General features: G+C 60.5%; 1 protein-coding gene across 1 annotated transcript in view; it reads left to right on the forward strand.

The window, feature by feature from the left end:
- Positions 1–24,128, forward strand: part of MYLK (myosin light chain kinase) — a 285,085-nt gene that overhangs the window by 205,783 nt on the left and 55,174 nt on the right. Inside the window, exons 15-18 of the mRNA XM_055127484.1 lie at positions 286–357; positions 727–1,781; positions 8,217–8,333; positions 16,255–16,341. Of these exons, the coding sequence (XP_054983459.1) occupies positions 286–357; positions 727–1,781; positions 8,217–8,333; positions 16,255–16,341 (1,331 nt within the window). The remainder of the gene's footprint in view (positions 1–285; positions 358–726; positions 1,782–8,216; positions 8,334–16,254; positions 16,342–24,128) is intronic.

The following is a 24,128-nucleotide window of genomic DNA, read 5'->3' on the forward strand; positions in this document are numbered from 1 at the left end:
GGTGTCCAGAGACTGTTGTATCCCCACAGCTGCCCCTTGCTCCTCACGGCCGACTGGCTGAGTATTTTGTCTAAAAGGCTCACGGAAGGCAGCCAGACTCACGCCTGCCTATCTTAGCCATCGCCCACATGCTGCTGTTCCTACCGAGAGCTGGGAAATAAAGAGTGGCCCAAGGTGGCCGGGAGGTGGGGTGGGTGGGGGTTCCTGCCCACCAGCCAGCTGCATGTGGCTGCGTCCGTCCGTGCTGGCCCCGCCGATGGCTGACCTGATGCCTGCCTCCCTCAGGAACCGGGTGGGTGAATGCAGCTGCCAGGTGTCCCTGATGCTGCCCAGCAGACCTGCCGGAGCTCTGCCATGGTGAGTGCCCCCACACGTGGCCCCGCCACCCACCTTCCCCAGGCCCCTGCGGCCGGCCTGCCGCCCAGCTTGTTTGTCTCCTCCAGCCCAGGCAGCCTGAGCCAAGAGGGAGAGATTGGAAGGGAGGGAGGGAGGAGGGAGAGAGGGGGGTATTTTTTTTTTTGCACACACCCTTATAAGGCTACTGAAGTCATTACCCATCGAACAAACCCACTGAGCCCGCAAGTCTCTCACCAATGTTCCCTTCTATAAACACAGCCCGGCCGGCCCCCTCCCCGTTTGCCTCCCTCAGGGATCTGCTCTCCCTGACGTTGCTCTTACCCTGCCCCTTTTCCTCTGCTCCTTTGCTTTCCCCTCCACTGACCGCAGGGGGAGGGAGCCCGCCAGCTGTGCAGGCCTCGGTGGTGGCTGCGGTGGTGGCGTGGGTGCTGCTGCTGGCAGCGCCGGCTGGCCAGCACGAGGGCGAGGTTGGCCAGAGGAGGAGAAGGAGAAGGAGGAGGAGGAGGAGGAGGAGGAGGAGGAGGAGGACTGCGAGGACACGCGGGGCGTGCTGAAGCGGCGCGTAGAGACCCGGCAGCACACGGAGGAGGCCATCCGCCAGCAGGAGGCGGAGCAGCTGGACTTCCGCGACCTGCTGGGCAGGAGGGTGAACACCAGGGCCCTGTCGGAGGACGAGCTCAAGGGGCTCCCAGCAGAGCAGATGGATTTCCGCGCCAACCTGCAGCGGCAGGTGAAGCCCAAGACAGTGTCCGAGGAGGAGAGGAAGGTGCACGGCCCCCAGCAGGTGGACTTCCGTTCAGTCCTGGCCAAGAAGGGCACGCCCAAGACCCCTGTGCCGGAGAAGGGAGCCCCTGCCAAGCCCGCCACCCCAGATTTTCGCTCTGTGCTGGGCAGTAAGAAGAAGCCAGCGGCAGAGAATGGGAGCAACAATGCAGAGGCCGTGGACACCAAGCCCGCCGAGGCCCCAAAACCCGTGGCCAACGCCAAGCCCGCCGAGATCCCAAAACCCGTGGGCAATGCCAAGCCCGCCGAGATCCCAAAACCCGTGGGCAATGCCAAGCCTGCTGAGACCCCGAAACCCGTAGGCAACGCCAAGTCTGCTGAGACCCCGAAACCCATAGGCAATGCCAAGCCTGCCGAGGCCCCCAAACCGGCTGGGAAGGAAGAACTCAAGAAGGAAGTTAAGAATGACGTGAACTGCAAGAGCGGACGCGCCGATGCAGAGAAGACCCCCAATGCACAGAAGACCCCCAATGCCCAGAAGACTCCCGCCTTCTCGGAGAAGCTGCAGGACGTGCATGTGGCAGAGGGCGAGAAGCTGCTGCTGCAGTGCCAGGTGTCCGCCGAGCCCCCCGCCACCGTCACCTGGACCCTGAACGGAAAGACCCTCAAGACCACCAAGTTCATCGTCATCTCCCAGGAAGGTAACGAGTCTGTGGGTGGGGGTGGGTGGCTGCTGGGCCGCCGGGCCCTGGGGCAGGGTGCTTCTGACGGGCGGGGGAGGTGCTCAGCATCTATCTGCTGGAGGCCCACAGCCCCCTCAGAGCAGACCTGGCCATCCCCCCCACTTCCAGGCACGGACCTGGGTTCTGTGCGTGGGTGGGCTCAGAAGTGGGGGGCTGCTCTGAGCTGCTCGCGCACCTCGGGTGGGTGAAGAGTAAGGCTCTCGCGTAGGTCTGGGCTCGCCGACAAGCCAGCTTCCGTCTCAGCGACCTTGGGGGTGGAGGGGGCCGAATCCCCAGCAACCCCGTGCTGCCCGCTGCCCGGCAGCCCGCTTCCTAATTTGGATGAGACTTTTGTTTGCTGGTATTTCACATTCTTGGGTGGTGGGGAGGAGGGGGGGGCCGAGCCGTGCCCTCTGGGGCCCTGGGGGCCTGGCGTTCTCAGAGGGGCTGTGTAGAGCCGGGGAAGGGGGGGGGGAGCTTTTCCCTGGACCCTCCTTTAGCTCTGATGCTTTCATGAGTCCCAAAGCCCAGTGGGTGCAGGCTGGGCCGTGGCCCGGGGGGCCGACCCTCATGCTTTCCCGAGTGGGAAAGGCCTGTCCTGTACAACCCTGCCCTGTACTCTCCCTGCTCCCTCGCCAGCGCGGGAGGCGGCGGCAGTGCCCGCTCTGCCCGCCACCGGGCTCTCTTTGAGCTGAGCCTTGTGTTGGAGAGTCAGAGGGAGCCAGGGCAGATGACCAGGTCAAAGGAAACTGCTTTTCTCCCACCCCAGTTTGGGGGCCACACCCAGCAGTGCTCAGGGGGTATGCCTGCCTCTGTGCTCAGGGATCACTTCTCTTGGGGCTGTGGGGGCAGGAGGGTGCTGGGCCGCGATCCTGGATCCGTCGCATACAAAGCAAGCCCCCTAGCCCCCGTGTACCTCTCCAGCACCAAAGCGTCTCTTCCTGCCGGGAGGTGCCCCTCTATCTCTTTCTGCCAGAGACCCCCAGATTGGCAGGACTCCAGGAGGCACCACCCACCCCCAGCCTCCCTAGGAGGGGTGCCCAGGGGCATCGACTCCCTGGCATTCCTGCCTGGGAAACCATCTGAACTTGACCCGGTCACCTGGGGCGGGCAGCGTAGACTATGAGGAGCCGCCATTCTGGGTCCTGTGTGGTGGCTAGCGGCGGCCCCACATCAGGGAAACAGATGTTAGTGCCATTGGGAGCAAAGCCCAGAGTGGGCAGCTGCGCTGGGAGCCGAGTGCCCTGTGGGCCCTCACAGCCCCTTGGCAGCTCTCCCCTCCGCAGCTGGACCCACTGGGTGTGCAGTGCCCCCTGGTCTGAGCAGAGGGGGCACAGCAGCCTGCTCCTCCCACCCTGCCTGCAGGGGGCAGTGTGGGTGTGAAGCTGCAAGCTAAAGGCTGCCGGGGGTCACGCGGGCAGCTGGAAAGAGGCCCGTGGGGGAGGGGCGCTGGGCCCCACGTCCAGCTTCTAAAAATACCCTTTTTTGTTTTTTGGAATGGGCGGGCGGGCGGGCGAGGAGGCAAGGGGGCGGTAATTGGGCCCAGGGCCCTACATGCAGAGCACGTATCCTCCCCCCGAGCCACGCCCCCACCCCACCCCGGGCATCCCAGGTATTGGCTCAGTATTGAGAAGTGAGAGAAGTTCGCCATGTGTGGCAGGAGCAGCGGGGCCAGACCCTGTCAGGCCCCTGCCTGAGCCTGCACGGCCAGGGAGTGGCACGCTGGGCCTGGAATGCGTCCCCGCAGGCCACGCTCTGCCGTGTCATCTCCCCCCGTTGGTACGGCCGTGCTGCGCTGGATGGCCGAGAGCACTGGCCGAGAGCAGGGCTACGGGCGCGGCGAGGCTGTCCGAGGCTGGGTGCATGCAGCAGGGCCCTCTGGGCTCTGGCTTCTGGTGCCCCAGCTGCAGGGGCGGGAGGCAGCCCTGGGCCCGGGCCTCACCGTAGTAGGGTAGCAATGTGTCTCTGAGCATCAGCCTGCATCGGGCCCACTCTGCCCACCCCCCAGCCCCTAGAGCTTCACCCTCCCAGCCCCAGGACACCCGTCTCCCATCCCGTCTCCCATCCTGATCACTCCGCCTCAGCAGCCCTCAGCGTGCACAGGGGCTGGGCGGCTGGGATGTGCTGGCTCTGTGGGGAGCAGGGAGTGGCAGGGAGGGAGCTGAGGGCTAGGGTTGCTCTGAACAGGAGGTAGGCAGGATCCCCATCCCCCTCCCACGGAAAGAGGGAGGGTGTCCCGGGCGTCCCCTGCTCACAGCACATCTATGCCACAGGAATGCACCGTCCGATGCCATCCTAGGTCATGCCCAGGGTTCTGAAAACAGCAGGGAGGGCTGGAGAGACGGCTCAAGGGCCTGAGCACGAATTTAGCCCCCAGGAGACCCGGGTTCGAGTCCCAGCATGCAGGTTTCCAGAGTACTGCCAGGGGACATCCCTGAGCACAGCTGAGCATAGCCTCCGAGCACTACCAGGTATTGATCCCAAAATCAAACAAATGGGGGAATTGTGAACGATTATGGAATAAGGAGCTGAGTTCAGAGAATGAGATTTTGGGGAGTTGGGTGGCATCTGTGCCCAAAGGCATGTAAGGAGCCCCCTGAAGAGGTGAGAGGGGTGGGGGTTAGACCCCAGCCACTAAGTAGCTGTGAGTGCAGAGAGGAAGTGACCCGTTCAGGAAGCCAGAACAGAAACCAGCGCCTGACTGGGGGGGAGCCGGCAGGCAGGGGAGAGAAGATGGAAAAGCACTGAATGTGGGCGTCTGGCCGGCCGGGGTCACGGCCACGGTCTCTATGGAAATAAGGGAGCTGGACACAGGAGGCAGCTGCAGGAAAGACGGGGGTCCTCATCCCCCCCGTCTGTGCGTGTGTGCCGGGGAGCTAACTGCCTCTTCTGAGACATGGGCCCTCCACAGATTCCATTCAGGCTCTGGTCTCAGGCCGCTGGCCCCCTGGGAGCCCGTCCCCTCCCCCTCCCAGGGTCCAGCTGCTTCTGGAATTCTCTTTGTAGGATTCCGGGGGCTTCTCCAAGGCCTGCAGCCCAAATAGGATTCACAATCCGAATAGGATTGTGACCCGCAGGCCCCTGAGGCCGGCATCTGCCCGTCCACTGCGGTTGGCACTGCCGAGAGGCCCGAAGCAGCCCACCCAGTGCCAGGAGGGATGGCGGTGTCCTTCCCTTGCGGGACCCCACAGCTGCTGGGAACTGGGGTGTCTCCCTCTCTAGTGTTCAGACACCTGTTGGGTCTGGCCTGCCCAGAGGGCGCTGCACCCTCCGGGTGGCCTTCAGCCCCCTGCCCTGCACTCCCGAGAAGCACTTTCCTCTGTGCTGGCCCCTGTGTCCAGCGCCGGCAAACAGCCTCCAGCTCGTCATGAGGACACAAGTGTGTGAGTGTGCATGTGTGTGTGTGTGCGCGCGCACCTGTGCGTGTGTGCTGCTTTCTCATCACCCCAGTGTTGGCACCTGCAGAGGCTTTTCCTGACCTGTGTATATCCGTGTTCCCGCACCCAGGGTTTCTGTAGCACCCACCACCCGGGCCTCCCCCAGCCCCTTTCCTTGTAGAGCTCATCTCCCGGAACTCTAGGTTGGGGTGCTTTTGCGTTGTTCTCCTTTCCAGCGTACGATTACCTTCTTCGGCCCATGGGATTCAATATCCACCACGTGCTCTGGCTGAGACCCTCCCAGGTCCTCCCAGATCCTCCCAGAATGCTGGCTCATTCTCAGAAGGGAAAATATGTCTTTAAAAAAAAAAATGGGGCTGCATTCCAGGCTCGGGACAAGCATTTGTAGCCAACTCACTGCCCACCGGGAGCCAGCGTGGGGCAGGAGTGCTGGCCTGTGTGTGAGCACTCCTGTGTCTGGGTCCCAGCTGGGTGCTGTGGGGGGCACGGGAGGCGCCGGCCCTGTGGCTCTCAGCTGGGCTGCTTCCTCCCGACTAGCCAGGGACCCCGGCAGGGCAGCGCTGGCCTGGGGAGGGAAAAAGGGTCCCTGAGAGCAGAGCTGCTCCCCCCCACCATCCCAGCCTCACACGGGCCAGAGAGAGACGGGCATCTCCAGCTCCTGTCTGCCCCCGGCTGGCCCCATGCCCCTCGCCTCCTGCACCAGACTCCCCACCCGGCTAAGGCTTCTCAGAAAAACGTGATGGTGATGATGATGATGGTGAGAACAACAGCAGCAGCAACAAGCCCCTGGGAGACAGTTGTTCTCTAGAGGCCAAGACGCTGTCCCACAGGAAATACCAGATTCTTCACTCGGGCTGGCCCGGCCTCCACACCAGCCCTGGGGGCCAGGATGTGGGCAGCCTGCAGCCTGCCTGAGGTGCCCGAAACCCGCTTCTCCTGGGGTCTCCCTGCCACCTCTGCCGTCTGTGCTGTTTGGGTTGTGGCAGAGGGAAGCTCGGGCTGGAGCAGGATACCCACGGGGAGCCTGGCATCTGCTGCAGAGGCTTCACCCCCAACCAGGGAGCACTGTAGACTGAGTCCTGGGTGGGGCGCCAGAAGCTGTCCCAGCCCTTCCTGCTTTCCTGGCTAAGTGCTCATGTCTCCCTCTCTAGGTTCTTGGCCTCGTTCCCTGTGGGCCCTCACCCACAGATGGGCTGGAGAGGCAGTAGGTCAGGCCAGGTCGTGCACATGCTGACTTGAGCTGGACCCTCGGGCACCCCCGAGCCCCACCAGGACTGATCCCTGAGCACCTTCAGGTGTGGCCCCAAACAAACAACTAAAGCCCCATCCAGATGCCAGAGCAATCAGACTGCGGGAAGGGCATTGGCTTGCATGTGGCCGCCAGGTCCAGCCCTCAGCATCTGACATGGGCCCCCGAGCCCCACCACCCATGACCCCTGAGCATGCCAGGTATGGCTCAAAGGGAGGAAAACACCCCTGGGTCCAGCCCAAGGCTTCCGTGGGTGATTCTCGAGGTCCATCTTCCCACCTCGGTGTGACAGCCCCACGGAGGGGACCTCAGGGGGCTTCTCCAAGGGGGCAGGTGCACGGAAGAGTGTGGGGGTGCAGTGCCCCTCAGGCCCAGGCGGGCAGAGAGCATGGTGTGCCCTGTCAGGCGGCACTTGGGGTCAGAGAGCCGGGTACCCTGTGAGGTGGCACTTGGGGTCAGAGGGCCGGGTGCCCTGTCAGGGGGCACTTGGGGTCAGAGGGCCGGGTGCCCTGTAAGATGACCGGCCTGTGGCCCCTCCCACTCTGGGGCTCGGGCAGAGCTGCCGCGGTCCCTCTCTCTGGACAGCCTTGCTTGTTGGTCTGCCCAAGACCTGTCCAAAGGGGCCAGGGCTGTTTTAAGACGCCGCCCCTTCCCCTTCCTGGCTTGCACCTCCAGACAGCTGTGAGCCTTCTGCCCTGCAGTTGCCCAGCACTCTGGGGACAGGACTGGGGAGGAGGTGTCTCACCCACACTGCTGTCCCTCGGCCCGGCCACAGTTGGCCTGTTGCCACACCAGGGGGTCCCCTGGAGAAGGAGCCAGTCAGGGGAGAAGAGTGAGGCTAGGGATCGGAGCGATAGCACAGCCACTAGGGTATTTGCCTTGCACGTGGCTGACCTGGGTTCGATTCCCAGCATCCCATATTGTCTCCTGAGCACCGCCAGGAGTAACTCCTGAGTGCAGAGCCAGGAGTAACCCCTGAGCATCGCCAGGTGTCACCCAAAAAGCAAAAAAAAATGTGAGGCTGGACAGAGACAGGGACGTGCCCAGCCTGATGCTCTTCCCCTGGTGGCCAGAAGAGGGTGTTTGGGTCCTGGGGAGGCCCCAGGTGAGTCTGTGCAGGACAATGGCTGTCCTGTGGCCCCTTCCTGGGGGACCAGGAGATCTTGCTCCCATGGGCCAGAGAGACCCTGGGCGCAGCTTTGCACCCAGGAGGCCTGAGCTCCGTCCACAGCAGCTCGGCCAGAGGGGTGCCCCGGGCACAGAGCAGGGAGCCGCTCGGGCCCTGCCAGGCATGGCCCAAACTGAAGCAAAGGCAAAAGACCCTCCTCTCTGTCGGCCAAACCCTTGCCTCGACACCAGGGCCAGCTCAGGGCCCTGCCAACAGCTTCCCGGGCACCAGTGCCCTGCAGTCCCCGTCCACACTCTGTCCCCTGTCAAGGGGCCCCCGAGCCTCTTATGGAAGCTGGCAGCATGCCCTCACCCGGCGCCCCCTCTCTCCCTGCCACCAGCGACCTGGCCGCTGGCCACTGCTGCACCGAGTGAACGGGCCACACTGCAGAGGCAGACCCCTGCCCCAGAGCGTCCTCTTCGGAGAGCTCAAGCAGGGTCCAGGGTCGGGTAAGAGTGTGTGGGGGCCTGGGCCCAGCCCTGGGGCCCGAGGGGCTGCTGCCCATGTGCCTCTGGCTTCTGGTGCCTGGGCTGCCCCTGGCCTGCTGCGGGCGGCCATGGCCTAGGCCTGCTCCACTCAGGGTGTGCTTCTTCCTGCAGGCCCTCGGTGCTCCGTGTCCATCGAGAAGGCACTGCCCGAGGACAGAGGCGTGTACAAGTGCGTGGCCAAGAACACCGCTGGCCAGGCCGAGTGCTCCTGCCAGGTCACCGTGGACGGTAGGTACCGGCCCCCAGCTCTGCTCACCCCGAACCACAGCCCACCCTGACCCCACAGGCCGCCCCCGCCCCCCAGGCCAGTGCACGCCCCAGGAAGAGAGCAAGGCAAGGGAGCCCAGCTGGAGGAGGGGTGCCCCCTCCCAGCACCCCCAGCTCTGCCAGGCTTGGCCTTAGGGGGCAGGGAAGTCTGGGCACACACTGAGGGGAAGACACTCCCACAGGAAGACGAGTGCGCGGGCAGCCTCTGCACAGACACTGCTGGCGCCAGAGAGGGCAGGGAGCAGAGGGCCCCCCGCGGTGAGTTGGGGCTTCTCGGGGAGATGCTCAGGAGAGAAGTGGGGGGGGGTGCCCTGCCCGGAGGAGCTGTCGCTGTCCCTGGCCCCTGGTGCAGGCACTGCCCTGGCGGCTCAGCTCTCTGGCCGCCTTGGGCACTTTGTTTATTGGGGGTACTCGGGGATCACTTCCGGCTCTGTGCTTAGGGATCACTCCTGGTGGGGTGCCGAGGACACTGTGGGGTGCCGGGGATGGAGTCAGGCACGAGCCTTCGCCTGCACTGTCTCTCCCATCCCCTCACCACAGTGGGCTTCAGAACCAGACACAGGAAGCTGAGCTCCCTGGTGTTGACTTAGGGGGCGCCCTTTGTTTCCTGAAAGGTCAGGCACCCACTCCCCCCCACCCCCGCAAGGTTCTGTGGCACACCAGGATCCAGGTGCCCCCAGCCCACCCTGGGCCTCCCTTAGTATCTGCTGGAGTGTCCCTGAAACTCCTGGCTCATGACTGTCACTGACTGTGAAACACTAGTGCCCAAATAAGGAGCCGGGAGCCCAGTGCTGCAGTGCTCCTGCCTGAGTCCTCCTCGTGTCATGCCTCAGCTGGGGCACCTTTGTCCCCAGGATGGGGTTTACCATCTAATTTCCTCCTCACTGACCCATGGGGGGAAAGCGGATCTTATTTTTCTTATCTTAAGAAAAACAAACACACAAGGCAACATGTGTGAACTGGTCAGTAATTGGCAGTGAAGCTGAAATTGTGTGTGTGTGTGTGTGCATATGTGTGTGTGCGTGCGTATGTGTTAACAAGATCGTGTGCATGTGCGTGTATGTGAGAGAAAGATTTTGTGTGAGAGAGATTGTGTACCTCTGTGTGTGTGTGTGTGTGTGTGTGTGTGTGTGTGTGTGTGTGTGTGTGTGTGTGTGTGTGTGTGTGAGGGGGGTGGGGATGTTCTGGGAATGCCCGTGTCCCAGAGGCTCAGATGCTTAGGAACAGGTGTGCTGGGCCAGCGAACATGAGGGTTGGAACCCTGCATGCAGAGCAAGCTGCTGCCCACCGCCCACTGCCCTGGGTGTGACTGAGCCCCAGGGTCCTCCGGGTGCAGGCGTTGCAGTCCAGCCCCAGGGTGTCAGGGCCTGGCCCGGGCCCCTCTGGGCAGTGGGTGGCCCCCGGTGCCTGCACGCTGAGGAGGCAGGCTGCGGAGGGGCTGGGCCACCATTTGCCCCCTGATCTGCAGAGCGCCAGCACCTTGTAGAGAAGCAGCAACTGTTTGTTTTAAAACCAACCTTGCTCGAGAAGTACAGTTTTCCTTTCTCTACGGAACAACTCGGGGCTTCTCTTATTGTTATTATGTATTCCTTGTGGTTGTAGAGCTGCTCCCAGCAGAGTCTCGGGAGGAGGGCCCCAGGGTTCCGCCTGTCTGCCACTCAGAAAAATCCTTTTCTGGATTTCCCCTTCCATCTGTGGTAGTGCCTGGTAGAGTCGCCCGCCCACTCGGCCCACCCTGCTGACCGTCTGATTTCACCTCTAGCTCCAGGGCCTCTGCGGGGCTAGGCCTCCGGCTGCCGAGGCGGGCTAAGGGACTGACTCGGCTCGGAGGTGTTGTTTGGTTTGGTCGCAGTCGCCTTTCACTCTGTCCAGGAGGGAAGGGCCGCATGCCCCACCCCTGGCACGCCTCTTCTCAGCGCTGCAGGGCCCACAAGTGGTGGCTGCTCCCACTTGAAGCTTGATTAGCTCCTGGCAAGCAGCAAGCGAGCGCCCCACCGGCCCCTTTCAGCACCTCCTCCTCTCCTCCGTGCCTCTCAGCCTGGTGAAGAGGGGCCCTGTCCTCACTCTGTCCCCACCCATCTCAGCTCCTCCTGCTCTCAGAGACCCCAGCGACTCCGATCCCTTGGAAATCAGAGGCGGTATCATGTGCGTGCAGGCCAGAGCCCGAGGAGCTGGTTTGTGGGCGTTTGGTTTTGGTTTGGGTTTTGTTTGGGGAGCTACACCCCGAGGTGCTCAGGGCTTACTCCTAGACGGCTCTGGGTTCAGGGATCACCCCTGGAGGTCCTCAGGGGACCAGCACAGTCCATGGTTCTTACGCAAACGCTCAGATGAGTCAGGAACTAAGACCCTGAAGAATTGCTTGTCCCGAGACAAGTCCTGCCTGCGTTTTCCAGCCCAGTCACCACGTGGCTCCTGCTCCCCCTCTCTGCAGCTGCTGCCCCCAGCCCGCACCCCACACTGGACAGTGGGCACAGGGTCAGCTGGAGGGTGCCAGGCTGGCTCCTCTCCCCCAGGCCCCTTGGCCTGTGTGGCCTTGGCCCCCGACAGCCCCTCTGGGTCAGACCCCACATGCCCACCCACCTGTCAGGCTGTGGCTCTCCGGCCCCTGAGTGTTTGCGCCACACCCACCAGTAGGGAGTCTCAGCACAGCACGACTGGTACGCTGGTGTTGCGCCAAGCCCATGGGTGCTGTTCCCCAAGAACAGGGTCCCTCACACACGTCCCACTGCACTTGGGGTGTGTGCATCCCACTGCCGGCTGCAGGGGGCATGACACGGCAGAGGCGTGTCTGAAAACTGACCTGGAACCGAGAGCTGGAGGGAGGCCAGCCCGAGCACTGAAGAGCTGTCAGGGTGGGTGGGGGAGCACGCACAGGTGAGGCCGTGAGACCCGGCATTGAACATGCCCCTTTGCATGGATGTCCCTAAGAGACAGAAAGAGGCAGAGTCTGACAGAAGGAGGACCTGGCGACACCCCGCAGATGTCTGAGAAGGAGACAGAGAAGGACTGACCCCAGGGAGATAGGAGGAACCCACCAGAGGCATGTCCCAGAAGTCAGATAAGGGTCTTTTTCTAGCAGAAAAGCAGGATGGATTGTGCATGTGTTGGATGCTGCTGCCTGGGAGAGTGAGGGTGCGCCCGCGCCTCAGCCGCTGGGGACAGCAGCACGGAAGTTATGGTGGCCTGTGATAAGGGGTATCAGGGGTCGGGGGGCCGGGAGAGAAGCCTGCGCAGGGTGGTGGGGACACTGCAGAAGACCAGTTCACTGTCTGGGTGGGCACTGCAGCCCGAGACACGCTGCGCAGGTTGTTGAGCTGAGTTCGCCACCCTGTGCTGCCGCTGGCCTTTATCTGCCCTGTCCCTAAGCCGCTTCGCCACTGTCCTATTTCTTATTCAGTGTCTCAGGCAGCTCCTCGGGTTCACTGGGTTCAACAAGAGGAAATAACTTGGCGGGGGTGGGGGGGACGTGTTTCTTCATTCGGGCTCTGGGATTTGGGAAGCTGTTCGGCCCAAGTGCTCTGACCCCAGCCCCGGTGACCCAGGGTTCCCCCCAGCCCTCAGCCCCCTCCTTAGCAAACTCTTGGTTGTTAATGTGCTTCATAGAGTTTGGTCGCATGCTCACAGCGGTGTCGACGTTCATGGTTCTGAGACACATACCGGTTCTCCAAACCACTGAGATGTCCGAGCCCTTGGCCCCTGCCCCGCCCCCTTGGTACTCCTGTTCCTGTGCTCCAGCCCCAAGGCCTTGCCGTTGGGAAGAGCTGGTTCTGTAGCTCGAAAGCCCTTGTGGGGGCGATGGCCTGGTCCCACCCGAAGCGAGGACTGTGCACTCGCTGCTCTGCCGGCTGTTCTTGCGGTCTTCCTGGCGAGGCAGAGGGTGGGCTCAGAGTTCAGGGGCTGCGTGAGGCTCCCGCCCTCCCGGGCAGCACAGTATGGAGCCATCAGAGCCCCTGCGCGGACTGGAAGGGCGTGAGGGAAGGACGCCCTCCAGGAGCGGTGGCCTTGTAAGGACGCTCTCTCGGCCCACACCCCCATCCTCTCCACATGTATTTAAAGGGGCGGGCGCAGTCGAGAAACGAGTCCAGCTTCATCCCCAGCAGATAGGAAAGGACCACCAGCAGACAGCTGCTCCGACACCGTCACGGCGGTCATGCCTATCCTGGGCAGCCATGCATGTGAAGCTGGTTCTGGTTAGGCACACGGCCTCCGGCCACCCGGCTATGGCACTCATGGAGACAAGTGGCTCGCCCCGCACCCCTGCAGCCCCGCAGACAGGCAGGGGCAGGCTGTAGAGACAGGGAAGCTCCAGATTTGGGGCGTATGGGGCCCTGCTTTCACAGGAAGACGAGGCCCTTGCCTCACAGAGGGATGGGGAGGAAGGGGGACTCTGAAACAGCCCTCCAGGCCTCTCCTAGGAAAGCCCCGCCCCGGCACAGGGCAGGCGCAGAGGCCAGAGAAGGTGCAGATGGGCCCTGCGGGAGGGTTTCTGCAGTGGAGCATTTTCTGTTTCACTGGGTTTTGAGCGTTGTAAGGCAGATTCGGGGTGGCGAGATGGCTCGAGGGACGAGAGCATGTGTTTTGCATGTAGGAGCCACAGGGTTCATCTCGTGGGCCTCATGCCCAACTCAGCACCTCCAGGAGTGCGTGTGAGTGCATGTGTGTGTGCGTGTGTGCGTATGCATGTGTGAGTACGTGTGTGTAAATGTGTGAGTACATATTGTGAGTGCATGCGCATGTGTGTGCATGTGTGAGTTCGTGTGTGTGACTGTGTGTGAGTGCGTGTGTACATGTATGTGTATGTGTGTGTGAGTATGTGTGAATGCATGTATATGTGTGTAAATGTGTATGAGTACGTATGTATGAGTACATGCGCACGTGTGTGTGAGTTCATGTGAGTGTGTGACTGTGTGTGAAAGCGTGTGTGAGTGCATATGTGCATGAATGTGCGTACGTGTGTGCATGTGTGAGTATGTTTGAGTTCATGTGAGTGTGAGTGCGTTTGCGTGTGTGGGTGTGAGTGTGTGGGTTCATATGAATGTGTGTGAGTGTGTGTAAGTGCATGTGTGTGTGTGTTTGAGTTCATATGAGTGTCTGAGTGTGTCATTGTGTGAGTGTGTGTGAGTTCATGTGAGTGAGTGTATGCATTGTATGTGTATGAGTGCGTGTGTGTGAGTACATGTGTGTGAGTGAGTGTGTGTGCGTGTGTGTGAGTTCATGTGAGTGTGTGTGCATTGTATGTGAGTGTGTGAGTGCATGTGTGTATGAGTGCATGTGTGTGAATGCATGTGTGTGTGAGAAAGTATGTGTGTGAGAGAGAGTGTGTGTGAGAGAGAAAGTGTGTGTGTGTGAGAGAGAGAGAGAGAGGGAGTGTGTGTGTGTGTCTGTGTGTCTGTGTGTGTCTGTGTGTGTGTGTGTGTGTGTGTGTGTGTGTATGAGAGAGAGAGCGCGCCACTCAGTGGTAGAGCAAAGGCCCTGCAGGGCAAGCATGCTGTCGGGCTTGCACTGTGGCTCTGCATGTTCCCCCCCCCGCCCACCCCCCCACCCCGTGTCCAGCATGGTCAGGCATGGCTCCTGGGCCTCCAGCCCCTCGAGCTGCCGCCTGTGGCCCCACAGCTGCAACAGTGAGAGCAGGTGAAGGTGAGCTGCCCAGGGTGCCCGTCCAGAATCCTGGCTCTAGGGCGGGTCCAGGCTCAGGCTCACGCCCACAGCCCCCTGATGCCCTGATGTCAGAGGACATGGTCATACACTCACACACAAACACACAGTCACACATACACTCACATACTCTCACATTCACACCTATAGTCACACACATTTTCTCACACATCCAAACACCCACATTCAGACATATTCATACACAGGCTGAAACACACATATTCACACATACACTCCCATACACATATATTCACACATACATACAAGGATACACACAAACATGTACTTACAGACTCACATGCACACACTTACACACACATTCATACCCACAGAGTCACACATATTTTCATACACACCCACACTTACACGCAGATACCTACACACCTACACACACAGACTACAACACACATATCCACATTCACTCACACCCATTCGCACAGACACACACTCATACTTGCACAGAGCGGCTGAGCCGAGCTGGGAGTTTAGCTTGGGCATCTGTGGAGCTTGCCTGTGCCCAGCCAGTGTGGCAGGGCTGCGGGGTGCTCCCCCTGCGTGAGGTGAGACCGTCGGGGAGACAGACAGGTCTGAGGCGTCTCCTGTCGGTGCCTGGGGAAATACCCAGTGTGGGAAAATAAATTCCCCCCCTTCCCACAAGCTGCCTCCTCCCCGCCTGTGTCCCCTGGGACTCTGGAGTGGGGGTGGCCCCAGACAGGATCTGGGCAGTGCCGGCTGCCCTGGCCCTGGCATGAAGGAAGGGGCCGCGGGGGAGGCGCGGCGAGGAATAAGTGCGGGCAGGGCACGGGTGTGCTCCGTCCTGAGCCCTGTCTTCAGCCATCCCACCCTGAGGCGCGCGAGCACGCCCGGCCACGGACTGCAGACCTGCGCGCCCCAACGTGGGGTGCGGGGGGCACGGGCGTCATTCCTACAGGCAGTCCCCGTGCTGGAGCAGGCTCGAGATGCCAAATCTAGAAGGAGAAATAGCTCTGGGGCCCTAGGTCGGGGCCGGGGGCAGACGGGCCCAGCCTCTGTGGAGCTGCTGCGGCCCCTCCAGAGAGGCCCTTCCTCCACCGCCCAGCTGCAAGAATGCGACTGAGGCCTGGCTGGAAAGTCCCAGCCACTTCCTCCCCTCTCCAGGCACAGGAAAGGACAGCGGAAGGGGCTTCTGTCCAGGCCTCGCCCCAGAGTGCGAGGGGGTGGGAGGGATGGCACAGGGAGCCTCCGCCCGCCGCCTGCCGCCCGCCGCAGGCCTCCCCAGTCCCCCCGCACCCTGCTCTCTGCCACCCTGAGAAGGTAGGGGTCCCCATGGGCATTCCCCCCTCGGCATGAACAGGGGAGGAGGAGGGTGGAGGTGAGGTCTGAGGCGCCGTGTGCTCCTTACTCAGTGCTCCTAGCTCCCCAGGGACTAAAAGGAGGCACGGGGTCTGCTGCGGGAAGGGTAGCAGAAGCCCCCACGGTGGGTCCAGGCTTAGTCTGGGGCTGAACTGCCAGAGCCTGCCTTTTGTCTGCTCCGAGGCCTGTGGGTGCCTCTGGCTTTTGCGACACCCCTCAGATCATGAGTCCCCGGATGGTAGTTCACAGAGCAGAAGCACTACGCGCTTTGCTGTTGGAGCCCCTGGCTCAACCCCCGGCACCACACGGCCCTCTGAGCACTGCTGGGAGTACGGCCTGAGCGAGTGCCAGGTGTGACCCAAAAACCTAAGAAAGGAAGAAAAGAGAGAAAAAGGAAGGAAGGGAGGGGGGAGGGAGGGAGGGAGGGGGGAGAGAGAGAGAGAAGAGAGAGAGAGAGAGAGAGAGAGAGAGAGAGAGAGAGAAGGAAAGAAAGAAAGAAAGAAAGAAAGAAGGAAGGAAGGAAGGAAGGAAAGAAAGAAAGAAAGAAAGAAAGAAAGAAAGAAAGAAAGAAAGAAAGAAAGAAAGAAAGAAAGAAAGAAAGAAAGAAAGAAAGAAAGAAAGAAAGGAAAGAAAGAAAAGAAACCGCTGTCCCACCTGGCTCTACACAGGAGCTCTCCCCGCAGCGCTCAGGTTTGGGGAAACCTTTGCTGAGTGAGTCCAGACCCAGTGGCGGGGTCCATTCAACCGCTGCCAGGCACCTGCTCTCTGCACTGGCTTGGAAGGCCTGGGAGCAGGCGTGCTCCTTCTTTGGTGCTCCACTGGGGGAGCGTGGGTCTGTGAGACCCGGTGCCTGTTTCCCGGCTGCCTGCTGATGACCTGACTGGTCCTGTTCCAGATGCTCCCGCCAGCGAGAGCACCAAGGCGCCCGAGATGAAGGCCCGGAGGCCCAAGAGCTCTCTTCCTCCTGTGCTGGGAACAGAAGGTGAGTACTCGCGGGCGGCCCCATGACGCGGAGCCCTTCCCTGGGCGGGCTCCTCCAGGCCTGGCCCTCCTGCCCCACAGCCCCTGGACTTCCTGGTGTCTTCGCGCTGGGGGCCTCCCCTCCGTGCCTGCCTCTGCCTGTCGTCCTGGCCTCGGCAAGTGTGCTGGCTCCCCCCTCCCTCCTCTGCAGGGGACTCTGTTTGTTTTGTTTTTGTTGGGGGGGGGGCACACCCAGCAATGCTCAGGAGTTACTCTAGGCTCTACACTCAGGAATTCCTGAGTCAGGCGGGGACCCTATGGGATGCTGGGAATCACACCCCGGTCTGCCAGCCACAAGGCAAATGCCCCGGTAACCTTTCTGAGCTGGGCTCTGATCTCTCCCGTCCCCAGAGCCTGCCCATCTCTTCCAGCCACTCCAGCCACCCGACCATGCTTGTGCACATATCCGATGGGTGGCTGGCCCCATCTCTCCTCCCTAGCACATCACCCGTGGGCGTGCCTGGGCCACCTGTGTGCTCGCTCTTGGCTTCCGTTGGCTCCACCTGAATCCCCGTGTCCCTGGGGGTCTCCCTCCTGTCAGCTCCCAGCGACCTCAGCTCCTCCCTCACTGGTTGGCTTCCTCCCATGTCACGTGAGGTGGGGCGAGGTGTCTGTGCTGTCCGCAAGGGCCTCGCCTGGGTCCCCTCACCTGAGAGAGGGAGAGAGAGGGAGAGAGGGAGGGGAGGTGCCTGCCTAAGCCGGCCTGTTCCTCCCTCCTGTGGCTCTGGCTTCCTGCTGGACACGGCACCTGGGGGCAGGAGCTTTCACCATCTCCCAGACTTAGTTAAGTATCTTACATAGTTACGAGGAAATAATGAACTTTTCTAGGTCAAAGAACATGTGCTGTATGTTAAGATATTCGTCTTTATACCAACGAAATGGTGAACTTTAATCTGTATGTGTGTTTGTACAGATAATGGTTACAGTCAGAGACAGTACAGGGGCAAGACATATGCCATTTGTCCCCGGTACCACATGGTCCCCTGCGTACTGCCAAGAGCAACTCCCAAGCATTACTGACCAGGACCTAACCTCTCCTTCAAAAATAACACAAACAACAACAATAATGATGCGATACAGAGAAATTGTGTCCCGGAGAGGGGGCCAGGTAGCCGAGGGTGCTAGTGCAGCCCTGGTGTCCCCTGCTGATTGCCGCTCTGAATGGTTAGAACTGCGCTTGGAGCCAGGCCCCCGGTTATAACAGAAGGTGTAGATTTCGACCTCCCCAAGCACTTTCCTCTATTCCAAAAGACCTCACGAGCATGACCCATCTGAAGAGAAAACTCAAGCTGGTTGATTCCGAGACTGCTTCCAGCTCCAAAGAGAACTCTGTGGCCCTGGCCCTCCTCTCCCCCGCCCGTCCTCCAAGTGATGCGCCCCTGGCAGCTGCCCACAGGGGGGCTCAGCCTGAGGATGCCAGTCAGAGTGGGAGGGCCGTGCCTGGGGCTCCCAGCTGAGCATGTGTGGACACTTCCTATGCCATTGGGATTACCTAAAGAATTTGAAGAAAGGCCTACTAAGAACAGGTCAAGGCTCTTACTTCCCTAGAAGATTGCGGGTTCCCCACTCTGTTTTCAGGAGAAATGGGGGTCCTTAAGGAGACCCCAGTGACTGGGAGCTGGGGTCTGGCCTGGCTGGCTGCCTCCCGAACTCGTGGAGCTTGTGCTGTGAGGACCACAGCCACTCACTCAGCTCTGGCCCCGGCATCCCAGTCAGGCTGAGAGCGGCAGGTGGGCAGAGGACAGGGAAGGAGACAGTGGGCTGGCCAGCACCTGGGTGGGACCCCACTCAAAACCCCTAACGCTGTCCCTATCTGGCTTAAAGGCACTGCAGCCCTGGTGTATGTGTGGGTGGCCCCAGGGCCGGAAGCCTTGAACATCAGGAGTCGCCCTGCCTGCCTCTGCTAGTGTGGAACCACCTAGAGAGCCAGGTCAATGGGCTGGGCCACGTGCTTTGCATGTGGGAGACCCAGGTTTGGTCCCCAACACAGCAGGGTCCCCTGAGCACCAGCCAGGAGTAGACCCCAACACCATGAGTGTGGCTCCAAAACAAACATTAGAATGTGGATCTGCCTTGGGGATCCCTTTTAACCAGGTCCTCAGAGCCTTGCACACACACCCCCCAACACACACACACTTGCCCAGGGAAGGGGCAAGAGGCTCGCCGGGGAGAGTCTAGATGCCAGAGCTCCGGACCCCATGCTCTCTGGGAAGAGGGGCCGGGCTGGCCGAGACACAGGCTCATGCACTCTGGTCATGCGCTGACCCACCCTCTGGTGGGCTGCAGAGAAGCTCACCAGCTTGCTCTGCGTAAGAGCCACTGGTTGGGGGCCATGCGACAAGGAAGGGTAGCCCCAATGTCAGGAGTGGCCACTGAGTGCCAGGTTGCTCTGCCACCTGCTTGCTCGGTGCGTCCACAGGCCTGGAGGGTGGCCAGCGCTTAGGACCTCAGGCATCCTCCCCCAGGCTCCCGAGGACACGGCAGGGACTTTCTCTCAGGCTGGCACGCCGGGTCCTTTTCCCCCTTTCTGTTCAGGTCGGTGGTGTTTGTTCAGGCCACTCTCGGTGGCTCTGGGATGAGTCCTGTCTCTGCACTCCAGGATCATTCCTGGTGTTGCTTGCGGGACCATATGTGGTGCTGAGATCAAACCCGAGTCGGACACGTGCAGTGCGAGCACCCTGCCTGCAGTCCTATCACTCGGCTCCATTTGATGAGCTTTTGTTTCACTTGCCGTGGCAGGGATCAGAACCCAGGGCCTCACCCACACAAGGCTGTCTGAGCACTTTCAGCTGACAGGAGCAACCTACTCCCGTCCCAGTGGCCCATCCGAGCGCAGACTCCATGGCTCCTAGCATGAACGTCCGCAGAAACTGCACAGTCTGAATCCTCGACTTTTTCTCTCTGCACTTCTGCCGCCATCCGGCCCTCTCTGATCAGTGAAAGAGCCCAGAGGCCCATGTGCTCTATGTGTGTCTGTGTGTGTCTGTATGTGTGCACACATGTGCATATGTGTGCATATGTGTGTGCGCGTGCATATGTGCTTGTGTGCGAGTGTGTGCACATATGCATTTGTGCGTGTGCTCTGTGTGTGTTGTGTGTGTGCGCACATGCATATGTGCATGTGTGCTGTGTGTGTGGTGTGTGTGTGAGCTCTGTGTGTGTTCTATGTATGTGTGTGTGCTCTGTGTGTGTGGTGTGTGTGTGCTCTGTGTATGTGTGTGTGCTATGTGTATGTGCTCTATGTGTGGTGTGTGTGTATGTGCTCTGTGTATGTGTGTGGTGTGTGTGTGTTCTGTGTGTGTGGTGTGTGTGTGCGGTATGTGTGTGTTCTCTGTGTGTGTGTGGTATGTGTGTGGTGTGTGTGCTCTGTGTGTATGTGCTCTGTGTGTGTGCTGTGTGTGTTCTGTGTGTGTGCTGTGTGTGTTCTGTGTGTGTGGTGTGTGTGTGATCTGTGTGTGTGGTATGTGTGTGTTCTGTGTGTGTGTGGTATGTGTGTGGTATGTGTGTGCTGTGTGTGTGGTGTGTGTGTGATCTGTGTGTGGTATGTGTGTGTTCTCTGTGTGTGTGGTATGTGTGTGCTGTGTGTGCTGTGTGTGTGCTGTGTGTGTGTTCTGTGTGGCATGTGTGTGTGCTCTGTGTGTGCAGTGTGTGTGTGTGTGGTGTGTGTGTGTGTGCACACTGGGCTATACCTCCTTCCCCCGGAACCGCGTCTTTTGCTGGTGGCTAGGGCTCTGGCTGCAGTCCTGTGCCAGCACCCATTCCCTCGTGCCTTGGGTTACTAGGCTGCAGAGGCTGCTTGCGTGGGGGAGGCTGGCAGCCTGCTGGATGTGGCCCCCTGGGTTAGCTGTTGGTGTGAGTGTGGACAGCGCTGTCCACACTCTCCTGGGCAGCACCTCTGCTGCCAGCAGGTGGGAGAGCCAAGTCTCCATTCCCCGGCCTGAGGGGCAGCCTGCCAGGCCGCTCGTGAGCCCAGGGGGAGGAGGTCAGTGCCCGAAGGGAGGCTGAGGGAGACCGGCCCCCAGGGGGTGGGCTCCAAGGTAATGTCTCTGGGGCTGGCAGGGAGACCCCCCACGCAGGAGTGATCACCATATTCAATGTGTCGTCCTCACAAGCTTTTTGGAGTTTTGTTTGTTTTTGAGTCACACCGTGCAGGGCTAAAGGGTTGCTCCTGGCTCTGTGCTCAGGCATCACTCCTGGCAGTGCTCAGGGGAATCACATGGGATGCTGGGATTGAACCCGGGTCAGCCACACGCATAGCAAACATCCTTCCCTCTGTATTCTCCTTCCAACCCCAGTTGTCACAGATTTTCTGCCAGATTTTTAAATGTAAGATAATTCAGGTGCGGCCATTGTGTGAAGCTTGGTAAAACTGGGCCAGGGTTGCTGAAAATGGCGCAAGAATTGAGCAGGGACATGGGTTAGGAGGCCCTCCCAATAGCAGCGTTCATCAGCAGACCCAGACACATCACAAGAGCTGAGTGGCCCTCGCCAGGGCCATGGAAATTGTCCGGGTTCCAGCAGAGCAGGGAGCCTTCCAGAGGGCTCTCTCTGCCGGGGTCTCGGCCCTGGTGGAAGAGGGCTGTGAGGCACCCACCTGCAGCCCTGTGGCCTCCACACTCCAGGGCCTCGGGGCCCGCTGGTGTCAGCCCTGCAGGCCTGTGCAGTGAGTGGGCCCGGGACAGATCTGACTGACAGGAGAGCCCAGTGCAAGGGGGTGAGGCGGGCACGTGCCCCACATGCTGAGACCTGATAGGGTGCAGGCCACCTGTGTCTCAGGGGGAAGCTTTAGACCTTTATTTTCACTACATTTCAGACTTACGGGGAAGTTCCAAAGTGTAAGAAACCCTCAGAGGTGGTGATGAAGGCACGGTAACTATGTACTTTAAACCCATTAACATGGGTGCTGTTGAAACCATCTTGCCTAGATAACATTAAAATTAAAATTTTTTTTAATTAAAATAAAACAGAGGGGCAGGAGACACAGGGCAGCGGGTAGGACCTTTGCCTTGTTTGTAGCTTACCTGGATTCAATCCCCAGCATCCCATATGGTCCCCTGAGCACCAGCAGGAGTGATTCCTGAGTGCAGAGCCAGGACTAACGCCTGAGCATCGCCGGGGGTGACCCCAAAACAGAACAAACCCAAAACATCCCCCTGAGCCAGAAAGCACCATGGGCCGGATGCTGCCCTGCATGTGGTCACTACAGTTTGATCCCCAGCAACTGTGTGGTTTCCCAGGCCCCAAGCTGGAGGGTCGCTGAGGCCAGAAGCAGGAGTAAGGCTCGAGCTTCACTGGGATGACATCACTAGGATGACTGCTAAACCAAAAGAAATGGGGAAAAGAGAAGAAACCCTCATGTACAGTTAAACTCACCAATTATTTACATTTTATTTCGTGACATTCTTATATAAATTTGCCGTTATCATATTCTCACTTCTGTTTCACTATATTCTCGTAGATGTATACTGTGAATATATTTTCTATATTCTTACATCGACCACCCGAGCCTGGCCTGTGGGGAAGGATGCCTGAGCCCTGCCCCTGGTGGGCTGCTCCTTTCAGCCCCTCCCCCAGCTCTACAGTGCTACCTTGGGTTCCCTCTAGACACCCCCACACCATGTCCTGGGCCTGGGGCAGGGTCCATGCCTCTGGGACAGCCTTTGCGGCTGGGGCTGTGTCAACTCTGGGTAAGTGACCCCATTTCTCCCTGAAGCCTGCAGAACGGGGTGAGTGGAGCTGAGGCTGTGAGGGCCCCAGGACCCCATGGCTGCCCGTGGGGGGTGGCCCAGCCTCCTGCCGTCCCTGGGGCTCGGACACAGCCAGCACTGGCCACACTTGCCTTCCGGGGCCTCTGGCAGAGAACATAGCGCGGGCTGAGTTGGGGGACTGTCAAGGGTTCAGTGGCTATTTTTAGCTGACTCCCTAAAAAGGGAAATGTCCTCAGAGAGGCAGAGATCCAGGAACCTTTGGGTACCCAAGGGAGCTGGTGCCACCGCCTCAGTTTCTTCACTTTTCGATACCTCTGTGACACCTGCCTGCAAACTCAATACAAAGCTCCCCACTCTCGCCTGGGCTTGCCCGCATGGATGGGGCCTATGGAGAGGGGCTCTGGGCGTCCTGCAGGAGAGACCCCTGGAACGAGCTCCTCCCTCCCAGCAGGCTCGGGAAGCCTGGGTCAGAAGCAAAGGACGGGGCCCCAACTGCTATTCTAGAGGCTTCCGAGCATGTGTCTGGGGGGTCTGCAGTGTACTTCCAGGTACCTCTGTCCAGAGTGGCAGGCGCCACACCTTAGGTCCGGGCGGTGGCCACTCGGTCTTGAGCCCCACAGAGACCAAGCGTGGAGAGCCATGGGCCAGCGGGCCCCTGGAGGGAGCAGGAACAGAGCAGGGCAGACCCCCAGGGCTGGAGGCAGGGCGCCAGGCCTGAGAGCAGAGCAGACCCCCAGGGCCGGAGACAGGGCATCAGACTGAGATGCAGAAGGATCACTCGGCCACACTGGCCCAGGGCAGAGAGGGAGGAGCCGACCAGGCTCCATCCCTGCTTCTTCTCCAAGATCTCTCTTTCCTGCTTACCCAGGGGCCTTGGAAGTGTTAGGAGTAGAGGTTATAAGATCCCTTGGGGTCCCCTGAGCACCTCCAGCGGTCATCCCTGAGTGCAGAGCCAGGAGTAACCCCTGAGCATTGCCGGGTGTGGCAAATTCTCACCCAAAACAACAAAATGAATAGGAGAGCGTGGGATGCTGGGAGGGGTAGTGGCAGGAAGCGGGCTCTCTGTCCCTCACCACCAGCGGGACAGACAGACAGACAGTGGCTGGACACGGGTCGGAACGGGGACAGACAGCAGTTTAGGCCTCGGTTTGGGGTGGGCCACAGCAGCCTTGGGCAGAGAGCAGCCCGGTGGGGAGTTGGAAGGAGAGCTCGGGAGACCAGTCTGGGTTCCAGGAGAAAGGAGTGCAGCGGAGACGGCCAAAGGGGAAACGGGGTGCAAAGAGATGGTACAGAGGTTGAGACACTTGCCCCCAGTTCATCCCTGGAACTGGGTATGGTTTCCTGAATGCCCCAAAGGACACTCCGGAGCACAGTGTTGGGAGTAGCACCTGAGCACTGCTGAGTGGCCCAAGCCCTCCCCCCCACCCCCCCACACACACCAAAAAGGGAAACTTTGAGAGAAGCCTGGGATGTTTGAGAGTTTGTGGCATTGTGCTGTGCCACGAGAGTGGGCTGCCTTGGCTAAGGCTCACGGGAGGACCGAGCTTGTGCCGGGAGATTTGCTTGCACAGCTCTCCTCTGACAGGGCCTCCTGGAGCTGAGAGTCTGGGGCGTTGGGAAGGAGCTGGGAGTGGGAAGGCTCTGTGAGGGCCGAGCCCAGGGAGGAGGAAGCCCGTAAGCAGCTCAAGGAGAGAGGGTTTATCTGGGCCCAGGAACACCTCAGGCTCACCAGGGCCCCGCCGGAGAGCAGGTGGGGGCGAGGGTGGGGCCCTGCTGCTGGCTACTAAGGGGAGGGTAGCAGAGCACCCTCAGGAGGGCAGAGGGCTGCTGTGAGGGGCTGGGTTTCTGCCTCCCCCATGCCCTCCACCCAGCCCTGATGTTGTGATGAGGGCCCCAGCACACACCTGCTTGGTTGGGCCCCGAGGGGCCTCACACACCAGGCGAGAGCTCCAATCCTCGCCATGTGCTCTCGGGGGCACCTCACTCCTCTCGCCTTCGAGGGCAAGACTCTGGCGTCGCTCCCAGCCGTGCTCAGGGGATC

Source organism: Sorex araneus, chromosome 2 (genome assembly GCF_027595985.1).
Source record: "Sorex araneus isolate mSorAra2 chromosome 2, mSorAra2.pri, whole genome shotgun sequence".
NCBI lineage: Eukaryota > Metazoa > Chordata > Mammalia > Eulipotyphla > Soricidae > Sorex > Sorex araneus.